The sequence below is a fragment of the Grampus griseus genome (assembly GCF_964374135.1).
Source record: "Grampus griseus genome assembly, chromosome: 8".
NCBI lineage: Eukaryota > Metazoa > Chordata > Mammalia > Artiodactyla > Delphinidae > Grampus > Grampus griseus.
Genome location: NC_139002.1, coordinates 25,388,371 through 25,400,824, shown reverse-complemented (window position 1 = coordinate 25,400,824; position 12,454 = coordinate 25,388,371). Strand labels below are relative to the sequence as shown.

The 12,454-nt window shown below is 37.7% G+C and overlaps 1 protein-coding gene across 2 annotated transcripts in view; it reads left to right on the top strand.

Moving 5' to 3' along the window:
- Positions 1–12,454, top strand: part of ELMOD1 (ELMO domain containing 1) — a gene marked incomplete at both ends in the record, with an annotated part of 68,568 nt that overhangs the window by 15,280 nt on the left and 40,834 nt on the right. The window contains 3 exons of one of the 2 annotated variants that reach the window (XM_082661077.1): positions 8,643–8,788; positions 8,926–8,954; positions 9,802–9,899. In XM_082661077.1, the coding sequence (XP_082517203.1) occupies positions 8,643–8,788; positions 8,926–8,954; positions 9,802–9,899 (273 nt within the window). Of the gene's footprint in view, positions 1–8,628; positions 8,789–8,925; positions 8,955–9,801; positions 9,900–12,454 lie in introns of those variants that run through there. The other variant, XM_082661076.1, reaches the window with a different exon arrangement.

The following is a 12,454-nucleotide window of genomic DNA, read 5'->3' as shown; positions in this document are numbered from 1 at the left end:
AGCATAAACTTCACTCTGCAGCATATCAGTAAATGGCAGTAACAGAAAATGTTGGAAGTAGAACGTGTGTAAATAGCTCTTTTTATTAAATCAGATTCTTCCAGTGCTTAAGCAAGGCATTCATCTTTGGAAACTACAGTGGCTCCTTTTGGAACACAATAAAAAAGCTATGATTGAAAACACAGAAACAAACACAAAAAAACTGCTGTCTCTGCATATAGTTATTAAAAATCGGAGATGGTGGGGATTCCTTGGTGGTCCAGTGGTTAGGACTCCACACTTTCACTGTTGGAGGGCCCTGGTTCAATCCCTGAGTTGAGGAAGTAAGATCCAGCAAGCCACGCAGCACAGCAAAAAAAAAAAAAAAAAAAAACCAAAACCAACCAAACAAACAAAAAACACACATGTAAAAAAATATAAGAGATGGTGATCAGTACTTTCTCCTTGTAGTCTTGAGAATTTGATTGTTGTTCCTACAAAATGTAGCAAATCTTTTCAATAGTGATTTGCGAATCTTCCATCAGAAATAAGAAAACTAAGTCTAGTGTTATGAAGAATAAAAGCAAAATATTCTTCTAAATAAAACTAAGATTATTGGTTTGATGATTCAGGCTAGGAGATAAAAACAAAACAAGCACAGCTATAAACCCTCTGAACATAGGGTTCAGATGGTGGAGAGAGTGTGGCAGTAATTCTTCTTCTAATAATAGGAACAGAAGGATAGGATTAAAGAAAGCAAATGGGATCTGCTACACAGGTACATCTGAGATGCCTTCACTCCAGGCATATGGTCAGAAACATAAAGGAGATAAAGGAAATTAAAAGGAGGAAAAGTACTATAAATCCAAAAGTTCCTATTCCTAAACTCAGATTGGAAAGGGATGCACTTTTCCTACCTTTTTCCCTCCCTCCCTTTCTCCCTCCCTCCCTTTCTTCCTTCCTTTCTTTCTTTTTCCCTAAACCAACTACTGATTAGCTTTAAAGCTTTAAAGATTCATTTCTTCCTTTAAGGGTAAACATGCCAAACCAATTTAACATTCTCCCCAAATATTTAATCATTTTGATTGTTCTCTGGACCGTAAGCAGTTTTCCCACAAATTGAGGCATTTAAATAGGACCAGACATTTAAGAAGTGATCTCTTGGTAGCACTTGATGGTGAAGAACAGCCATCCTGAGATGCTTATATGGAGGTTTTGCTGATCTGGTCCTTTCACGAGAAAGCAACTTGGGTACTTGTTCTCTCATCAAAATCGGGCTTCTGGGCTTCCCTGGTGGTGCGGTGGTTGAGAGTCCGCCTGCCAATGCAGGGAACACGGGTTCGTGCCCCGGTCCGGGAAGATCCCGCATGCCGCGGAGCGGCTGGGCCCGTGAGCCATGGCCGCTGAGCCTGCGCGTCCGGAGCCTGTGCTCCACAACGTAGAGGCCACAACAGTGAGAGGCCCGCGTACCGCAAAAAAAATAAATAAATAAAATCGGGCTTCCAAAGTAAGGGGTAGCGCTGGTATTTCCATCTCTGACCATGCCTTACATTTACGATTGATCTAAGTGCAAAATAAACTGTATCTGTCAAGGCATTGTTTGATCTGATGATCTGGCTTGAAAAAATATAATACATAGCATAGAAAGAAAGTACAGTGCCTAGCATAATAAGCTGTTTTTTAATGAAATATTTGTGGGCATGTTGGCCCATTACAAAAACAAGGAAAAAATCAAAATATATCCTGGATAATAAATAACATTATCAGGACACTCACCCAGAAATTATGAAAGGGTAAGGAAGCAGTGTATAAATGTCATTTCACAATTGAAATGAGCATTTCTCTTTCATGATTTGTGTTATTGTTTCTGTGATTATGTGAGAGGGTTGTGATACACCTCACAGAGCATTGAGCCCTAAGAAATGATGCACCATCTCTAACCCCTCACTGTGGATTTCCACTGGGTTTCCCTGTCTTTGACAGTGTGAATACCCTCAGGGGAATTGAAAAAAAGAAAAAAGAAAAGCATAGAACATGATGTCTTTTCTCTCCTTTTATATAACACTGTCTTGATGCAAAACAATTCCCCAGGCATTTTCTTCTTATATGCAAGGAGGCCAGTGGGAGAAATTTTAGATGGGCTATAAGTCACTCACATCTGGATGCTTCCTGCCACCTAGGATGACACCTCTAGGTCTCAAGCCACATCTCTGTATAGTTCTGATGAAGAAGTTGCATAGGGGAAACTTTCTGTTTAATTTAATTGGCTTGTATCCTAAGTAGGTTGAATACAAAAATACTCCTTAAACTGTAATTAGAACCTTTTTCTCTAGGACGATTTAGTACTACAAGAACCTGATTATTATGGAGTCCTAATGCATAGACTTAAAATAGGCTTCATTTGAGAAGCTGGCCCACATACTGGGCAAACTTTACTGGAATTTGCACATGGGTATCATAAAGGCAGATACCATGGAAAGATTTATCCCTGACTTGTAATAGGATTAATGCCAACCAGTTATTAATATCATTACCATTTGGCTGATAACAAGTTAACAAGGATATTGCTCAATCTTTTCTTCTGTCATAGCTATCCAATAGTTGGAAGAATGGAAAACTTTTTCCAAGAGACCATGTTGTGGTTTTGTAAAATTTCTCACTCATCTAAGTAAAATGTTCCATTAATTATTTTCAGGGTTACTTTTTTTTGGAAGCTGATAATCTAAATCCTAACAGATCTTAGAACATATTTGACTAAAACAGTTGAATTTCAGACTTCACAACATAGTAAATCATTTTTTGTCTTTCAGCAGAATATGACTTCACATAGAAATTTCATATGTACTTTTGTAATGATTTTTGGTGATCATTTTATACATTTTAATTGTAGTTATAACTTTCTTCTTAAATAAAATAATATATACATATTAAAAAAAGAAAGTATACTTAATCAGAAAAGAAAATAAAAATTACTCATAATTCCATTACCCAGAAAAACCACTGTTAATATTTTTGTTGTATATCCTGCCAGTCTTTTTTTTCTCCTTGTTTATATATCATCATTAAATATTTTGTTTTATTTACTAAAGAAAAAATATATTATTCCACACATGTTCTTTCCAAACATTTTTCTATTTGATAAGCATATTATGGACATTTTGTTATTAGTTACTCCAGAATACAATTCTAATGCCTACAAAGGATTCTACCACATTTTAGTGTAGAAATTTAGTTACTTATATGTTTCCTCCATTCCCTGTGCATTTAAAAAAATTTTTTTAACATGTTTACTGGAGTATAATTGCTTTACAGTAGTGTGTTAGTTGCTGCTTTATAACAAACTGAATCAGCTATACATATACATATATCCCCATATCTCCTCCCTCTTGTATCTCCCTCCCACCCTCCCTATCCCACCCCTCTAGGTGGACACAAAGCACCAAGCTGATCTCCCTGTGCTATGTGGCTGCTTCCCACTAGCTATCTGTTTTACATTTGGTAGTGTATATAAGTCCATGCCACTCTCTCACTTCATCCCAGGTTACCCTTCCCCCTCCCATGTCCCCAGGTCCATTCTCTACATCTGCATCTTTATTCCTGTCCTGCCCCTAGGTTCTTCAGAACCACTTTTTTTAGATTCCATATATATGTGTTAGCATACAATGTTTGTTTTTCTCTTTCTGACTTACTTCACTCTGCATGACAGACTCTACATCCATCCACCTCCCTACAAGTAACTCAATTTTGTTTCTTTTTATGGCTGAGTAATATTCCATTGTATGTATGTGCCACATGGACACTTAGGTTGCTTCCATGTCTTGGCTATTGTAAATAGAGCTGCAGTGAACACTGTGGTACATGACTCTTTGAATTATGGTTTTCTCAGGGTATATGCCCAGTAGTGGGATTGCTGGGTCATATGATATTTCTTTTTAGTTTTTTAAGGAACCTTCATAGTGTTCTCCATAGTGGCTGTATCAATTTATATTCCCACAAACAGTACAATGTAAATTTTCTCCACACCCTCTCTAGCATTTATTGTTTGTAGATTTTTTGATGATGGCCATTCTGACTGGTGTGAGGTGATACCTCATTGTAGTTTTGATTTGCATTTCTCTAATGATCAGTGATGTTGAGCATCCTTTCATGTGTTTGTTGGTAATCTGTATATCTTCTTTGGAGAAATGTGTCTTTAGGTCTTCTGCCCCTTTTTGGATTGGGTTGTTTGTTTTTTTGATATTGAGCTGCATGAGCTGCTTGTAAATTTTGGAGTTTCAATCCTTTGTCAGTTGCTTCATTTGCAGATATTTTCTCCCATTCTGAGGGTTGTCTTTTCTTATTGTTTATGTTTTCCTTTGTTGTGCAGAAGCTTTTAAGTTTCATTAGGTCCTATTTGTTTTTATTTCCATTTCTGTAGGAGGTAGGTCAAAAAGGATCTTGCTGTGATTTATGTCATAGAGTGTTCTGCCTATGTTTTCCTCTAAGAGTTTTACAGTGTCTGGTCTTACGTTTAGGTCTTTAATCCATTTATTTGTTGTTTTTCCCTTGCTGCTTTTAATATTTTTTCTTTGTATTTAACTTTTGATAGTTTGATTATTATCTGTCTTAGCATGTTTCTTCTTGGATTTATCCTGTATGGGACTCTCTGTTCTTCCTGGGCTTGACTGACTATTTCCTTCCCCATATTAGGAAAGTTTTCAACCATAATCTCTTCAAATATTTTCTCAGTCCCTTTCTTTTTCTCTTCTTCTTCTGGGACCCCTATAATTCTAATGTTGGTTCGTTTAATGTTGTCCCAGAGGTCTCTGAGACTGTCCTCAATTCTTTTCATTCTTTTTTCTTTATTCTGCTCTGCAATAGTTATTTCCACTATTTTATCTTCCAGGTCACTTACCCGTTCTTCCTCCTCAGTTATTCTGCTATTGATTCCTTCTAGAGAATTTTTAGTTCCATTTATTGTGTTGTTCATCATTGTTTGTTTGCTCTTTAGTTCTTCTAGGTCTTTGTTAAACATTTCTTGTATTTTCTCCATCCTATTTCCAAGATTTTGGATCATCTTTACTATCATTACACTGAAATCTTTTTCAGGTAGACTGCCTATTTCTTCTTCATTCTTTTGGTCTGGTGGGTTTTTACCTTTTTCCTTCATCTGCTGTGTGTTTCTCTGTCTTCTCATTTTGCTTAACTTACTGTGTTTGGGGTCTCCTTTTCACAGGCTGGAGGTTTGTAGTTCCCATTGATTCTGGTGTCTGCCCCCAGTGGCTAAGGTTGGTTCAGTGGCTTGTGTAGGCTTCCTGGTGGAGGGGACTGGTGCCTGTGTTCTGGTGGATGAGGCTGGATCTTGTCTTTCTGTTGGGCAAGACTGCATCTGGTGGTGTGTTTAGGGGTGTCTGTGACCTTATTATGTTTTTAGGCAGCCTCTCTGCTAACGGGTGGGGGTGTGTTCCTATCCTGCTCGTTGTTTGGCATAGCGTGTCCAGCACTGTAGCTTGCTGGTAGTTGAGTGGAGCTGGGTCTTAGCGTTGAGATGGAGATCTCTGGGAGAGCTTTCACCATTTGATATTACGTGGAGCCGGGAGGTCTCTGGTGGACCAGTGTCCTGAACTCGGGATTCCCACCTCAGAGGCACAGGCCTGACACCTGGCTGGAGCACCTAGAACCTGTCAGCCACATGGCTCAAAAGAAAAGGGAGAAAAAAAAAGAAAGAAAGAAAAAAATAAAATAAAGTTATTAAAATAAAAAATACTAAAAATTAAAAAGTAATAAAAGAAAGAAAGAAAGAAGAGAGCAACCAAACCAATAAACAAATCCACCAATGATAACAAGCACTAAAAAGTATACTAAAAAGAAAAATTTTAAACAAACAAAAAAAAACAGAACGCTAGAACAAATGATAAAAGCAAAGCTATGCAGACAAAATCACACAAAGAAGCATACACATACACACAAAAAGAGAAAAAGGAAAAAATATATATATATTAAAAAGAAAAAGGGAAGAGAGCAACCAAATCAATAAACAGATCTACCAATGTTAATAAACTGTAAATACTAAACTAAGATAAACATAAAACCAGAAACAAATTAGATGCAGAAAGCAAACTCCAAGTCTACAGTGGCTCCCAAAGTCCACCGCCTCAATTTTGGGATGATTCATTGTCTACTCAGGTATTCCAGAGATGCAGGGTACATCAAGTTGATTGTGGAGATTTAATCTGCTGCTCCTGAGGCTGCTGGGAGAGATTTCCTTTTCTCTTCTTTGTTTGCACAGCTGCTGGGGTTCAGCTTTGGATTTGGCCCTGCCTCTGTGTGTGGGTCACCGGAGGGCTTCTGTTTTTCGCTCACACAGGAAGGGGTTAAAGGAGCCGCTGATTTGGGGGCTCTGGCTCCCTCAGGCCAGGGGGAGGGAAGGGTACACAATGTGGGGTGAGCCTGTGGCGGCAGTGGCCGGCGTGACGTTGCACCAGCCTGAGGTGTGCCGTGTGTTCTCCCAGGGAAGTTGTTCCTGGATCACAGGGCTCTGGCAGTGGCGAGGGGAGGCTCTCAGGAGGGGAGGTGTGGATAGTGACCTGTGCTTGCACACAGGCTTCTTGGTGACTGCAGCAGCAGCCTTAGTGTTTCATGCCCATCTCTTGTGTCCTCACTGATAGCCATGGCTCACGCCCATTTCTGGAACTTGTTTAGGCAGTGCTCTGAATCTCCTCTCCTCATGCAACCTGAAACAATGGTCTCTTGCCTCTTAGGCAGTTCCAGACTTTTTCCCAGACTCCCTCCCAGCTAGCTGTGGTGCACTACCCCTCTTTAGGCTGTGTTCACGCAGCCAATCCCAGTCCTCTCCCTGGGATCTGACCTCCGAAGCTGGAGCCTCAGCTCCCAGCCCCCACCCGCCCTGGCAGTTGAGCAAACAAGCCTCTCAGGCTGGTGAGTGCTGATCAGCACTGATCTTCTGTGCGGGAATCTCTCCGCTTTGCCCTCTGCACCCCTGATGCTGCACTCTCCTCCGTGGCTCCGAAGCTTCCCCCGCTCCGCACCTCTGCCAGTGAAGGGTCTTCCTACTGTGTGGAATCTTTTCCTCCTTCACAGCTCCCTCCCAGAGGTGCAGGTCCTGTCCCTATTCTTTGTCTCTGTTTTTCCTTTTTTCTTTTGCCCTACCCAGGTAAGTTGGGAGTTTCTTACCTTTTGGGAAGTTTGAGGTCTTCTGCCAGCATTCAGTAGGTGTTCTGTAGGAGTTGTTCCACATGTTGATGTTTTCCTGATGTATTTGTGGGGAGGAAGGTGATCTCCATGTCTAACTCCTGCGCCATCTTGAAGGTTTCTGTCCCAGTGCATTTATATGATATAGACCATGATTTTGTATAAGTCAGTTGGAATTGTTATTTTTAACTCAGGCTGTTCAAGATATTGGAGCCAGAGCAATTTTACAAAGGAACACAATCAAGGTTTTGGTTCAAATTCAGGGATTAATCATATCATTGAGGATATTAATTAACTACACAAATTCATCTTAATGACCTTGGATCACCTTATGTTAGAGCTGGGGGGAATTAGTGAACATATGAGAAAAAGAAATATCTTTTAGAAATCACACCAATAGGAAGTAATATAAATAATTCTGCCTTCTAGGAAAATAATTCTGCCTTCTAGGAAAACTCTAGTGTTCAGAGAAGAAGGGTTGAATATAAGTTCCTGGATGATAAGTCCTCTTTACTTCTACAGCTTGAGTCATTTTGAGATGCTGAGCAGTCCCATGAAGTAGTAGACACTCACATATTAAAAACTAAAAGTTGGCATAAAACACAAATTCACATGTGCCAGAAGCATTGTGAATAAGTGCATGATTGGTGGCCATATACTTTATAGTTTGTTAAGGTATTATTGGAGTGAGATAGGGTGTGCAATGAAGAAAACTTTGTTTAGCAGGAGTCAAGAACAAACTTGTCAAGAGGTGGAGTTTTTGGAAGGTTTATATCAGAGAATGTTGAAGAACCCAAGGTCAACATGCTTGTTCAGTGAACTGTTGTGGAGGCATTCTGGCACATCCAAGAAGTACTGGGATTGGTCAGCAGAGAAGATGGTGGCCACACAACAAAGTTCTCAAAGAGGACAACAGTACCAAAAGGAAAGCAGAGGGAAGGGGGAAAAAAATGGGAGCAGGGGAAGAAATAACACAGAAGCCAAAAATAAGACACTAAGGAGAAGCTGGAAGTGAATTGGGGCTGGCTGAGAGGCTATTCGTGGGGGCAGAAGATGGGAGATGCCACAGCATACCCTTTCCCTGTGTCTATGGGGGACAGCTTCTAAAACACAAGTGTTCTGTTTTCGAGGTACTGATTTGCTTTGAAAATATTTTTAGGCAAAGGTAGGAAAAGAATGGATCCCTGTGCTTCACTCTTAGTTTGTTAGTGTGTCAAATTTACTAGAATAGGGAATTCTGGAGCTTGCAGTCATAGTGAGTATATGCTTACAGACCTTGGGCTTCCCTCCCAATGATGGGTTTTGTAGCTACCTCAAATAAAATAACATGGGGTTAGAATAATGAAATATGCTTGTAAACCCAGAAGTCTAATGATTGATTTTCTTCTGGGCTTCTTTGCTTGCTGGTGGTGGCTGCTTTCTATTCTCTTACAGAGTTCTATTGGAAGAGTGCTATCTTTTGTTTTTGACAGAATGCTGATCCAGGTGTGCCTGTATTTTTACTGTAAATTTTTGTGGCGTTGCCTGAAATTTGTAATGAGAAAGCTGACTGGAAGATGTGAACTGCAACGGATCTGTTACAATACCAAGCCTGGAGCTTCTAGAACTATGAAAATCGGTAAGCATGAAACAAAGCAGTAAGCAAACTGTAGGCTTTCTGGGATTGAGGATACACTGTTATTTTTCAGTATAGTAATTGTAAACCAGTTGTAAAAGATAATTTTTGAATGGCTTTTTAAATCATCTCTTTTCCAGAAACATCACTGAGGGATTCAAAAAGTAAGGTAAGTAAAATTGTTCCTATATTTTTCAGCAACTTTTCAATTGAAGACTTACCTCCATCATCAAAAAGTAAAAATTTTAAGAAACAAAAAGATACTTTTGGCTATGAATACTAATGCAAACTGAGAAGAATGAATTGTTTTCCCATCACAAACCACTGTACTTTTTACATGAAGGCAGCCACTCAAGAATTTCTAGGCAGATTTATGACACACATATTATTTCATTGTTGAATTAATCCTTTTTTATACCTCTTTCCAAATCATAAAATAAATATTCCTTGAAAATAAGAGCAGTGGTAACTCTCTGGTATTTCATCAATATCCAAATCATTTAACTTTATACTCAAGATTTTCCAAGAAAATCAAAGAAGCCACTATGCTAGCATTTATAGCACATAGTTAAGCATCCACATAAGAAAGAAAAATCTGCTTCTCAAGATTCTTGAATATTTAATTTAATTTTGGCATCCTTAGGACTATATCCCCCATGTACTTCACACAGTCATAGACATAATGCCCATTAACAATGGAAGCCATGTGTGTTGAGTGAGAAAAGGAAAATATAATATTTCTATGAAGTAGCTTAAAACAGATGAAGATGGTAAAAAAAACTTACGTATTTTTGTTTTGTTATGTTAATTACCTTAATCAGGAAAATTGTACTACCCCCACTGTGAAAATATCAAATTTACTAGAATTCAAATACTACATGAATTTTTTGCCTTTAGTTTAGTTTCTTATCTTCATATAGAAGCTTTAAACAAACATTTGAGGCCCCTATTTAAATAGACCCCACTTAAGACACCAGTGTTCATGACAAAGCAACTGATTGAAACATGTTTTCCAGCTACTGCAGACTTCAGTGAGTGTTCATCCTGATGCTATTGAAAAAACTATAGAAGACATTATGGAACTGAAAAAAATTAACCCTGACATAAATCCACAGTAAGAATATGTTTATTATGTTGTAAATATAAAACAGAAGTCATATTTAGTAGTTCTAAATACTCAAACTATGCTCTCGCATGCTCTTTCCCCCTCTCTCTCTTTCCTGCCCCAAATAATCATCTGCATGTTGTGACTTTCAGATGAAAAATAAAGAAAAAAGATGCCTTTTTATTATTTGTAAATAGCAACAGCTTTGTACTTCTGTTGTGATTTATGCTTATGCTTCTGAAATGCAATGAATGTAAGAAATCTGGTGCATGCCCCTGATATCAGAAGGTGAAATAAAGGGAGCCCATTCATCAACAGTCGCTCCATATGATGCCTGTATTTTACATTAACAGTAAATGTTCAGATTGTAAATGTGCCTGAGCTGATTCTGCTCCATAAAGAATATTTCTTCAGTTCATGACAGGCTGATAATCTTGGAGACAGTTTCTACCTGCTTGTGAAGAAGACAGGCATGTGTGGGAGAGAGAGATAGACAGTTTTTATATGAAGACTTTAGAACTTTGTAATTTAGTCATCTCATCTTGGAAGTATTAAAATGCATTTGGCGATGTACATGACATTTAAAATTAGCTTTATATTTTCCATTGTGTACAGGAATTTTTCTGTAAAATTTTAGGCTTAGGATATTGGGTAGAATAAATTCTGTATGCAGATATATTCAGGTAAAGTTTAGGTAAGTAACAAACTGTCTTTTAGATGTGTATACTTAAGAACTTCAGATGTTATCACTAAAGAAAGCTTTTACTTGCCAAAGATGAGGAGCTGTAGTCAAAGGGAATTTCAGAGTGCACTTTGCATAGGTCTGTATCTTGAAGGGATTCTAGTACTAGCTGATTGAGGCTCATCACAAAACTCCATTTCCATGTAGTCTCCATAGTACTCTTCTGTAGAAGCTTCAGCTAATTAGCTGCCTTTTCCTCATTCAGCCATTAAATGTGATTTAATTATACAGTAAATGTCTTTTTGAAACCTTCTGACATATTTTATTTCTCTGGGAAGCTGGTAAGAATGAAATTCATTTTAAATTAAGTTGAACCAAAAATTTATGATTACAATTAGGCATGAGAGATATATTAGACCTATAATCATATTTAGAGATTGGGTTAGATTTAATAGCAAATCTTTTCTGTCTCTTTTATGAAAGTTATATACTTCATTCAAAGGTGTTTCCTTACCATCTATTCTTTTGTTTTCCTTTAGGGAGAAAAAAACCCTTATAGGTAGTAGATTGTGTTTTTTAAAGCTCAATATGGATTTTAGTGGGGTTTTTTTCCAGGTTGACATTGACATAATGTGATTTTTTTTTAATTGAATAATTTTCTGGAAAAAAATCAAGAAATAGAGAGGGCTAGGGGAAATACCTTGTAATTTATCAAGCCATTACTACTATTAACCTTACTTTGTTTTATACATTTTTTTCAGGTGCCACTTACAGTGGTGATAAGAATTACTACAGTAAAATTGAATTGGGTCCCTTGTTTTCTTCTTTTTTATTTCTACCACTCCCTTCTTTCCCTCAAAATTAACTCTCTTCTCAGTCCTGTGTTGATTTTATGTGCCCTTTTCCTAAATATCTGATTTAGCTTTTTTTAATTGAACATTCAATTTTATTTAAGTTTAGTATTCTGGGTTATCTGACACTGCCTTCTATGTTGGGAGTAAGCATACAATCCTAAAACTTAAATTTTTCTATTGCCCCCAACTTTAGACTTAACCTCTATACATCTCATCCCCCCCAAAAAAGATGATTATGACACTGTCATTGTGATTACGGTGACCCCCCAACTCCAACAAAAAATGCTTAAATTTAGTGAGTGAATTAGAAGTTGGAGTATATTGAACAGTAACTCTTAGACTGAATCATATGCAATTGCTATTGTTGAATCACAAAAGTGAATAACTATAAAATTAGCAGGAAAAAATAACCATGAAGTACTACCTTTAGATTAAAAAATGCCATCAAATGAGTACAGGAAGATAATTTATGTAACAGTAGTTTATAGGAAAAAAGGATCTTGGTGATTATTTAGCCACCTGTTTAATAAACTTGTAATGTTATGTGACTGCTTAAAGAGACCCTATTTTACTTTCTGTGTTGTAGGAGAGAAAAACAGCATTCAGATCACAGGAAGTAATGATCCTCTCTATGTCATGCTTGCCAGATTCTTTTTTGTTCCAGTGATACATTTTAAGGGGACTGTTAATCATACAAACTGTGCATTCAAGAAGACTGAGCAAGATAGTAAAACATCTGAAAACCATGTCCCATGAGAAGGAATTGAAGGAAGAGGGGAGTGTTTTTGTTTGTTATTTGTTTGTTTTTAACCCTGGAGATGAGACTAGAAGAAAGAATTCTTCCTGTCTTAAAATGAATAGGCATGGTAGGGAAAAGTGGAAATGAATTTGCTCTGAGAACAGTGTTTGAACCACTTGGTAATAAAGAAAGCAGATTTTGTTTCAGCATAAGAATAGGCATTCAGACAAGTAGAGCAGTCAGAATGGAATGGGAAATTTTGTAAAGTACTGAGTTCTTTCTCTTGGCC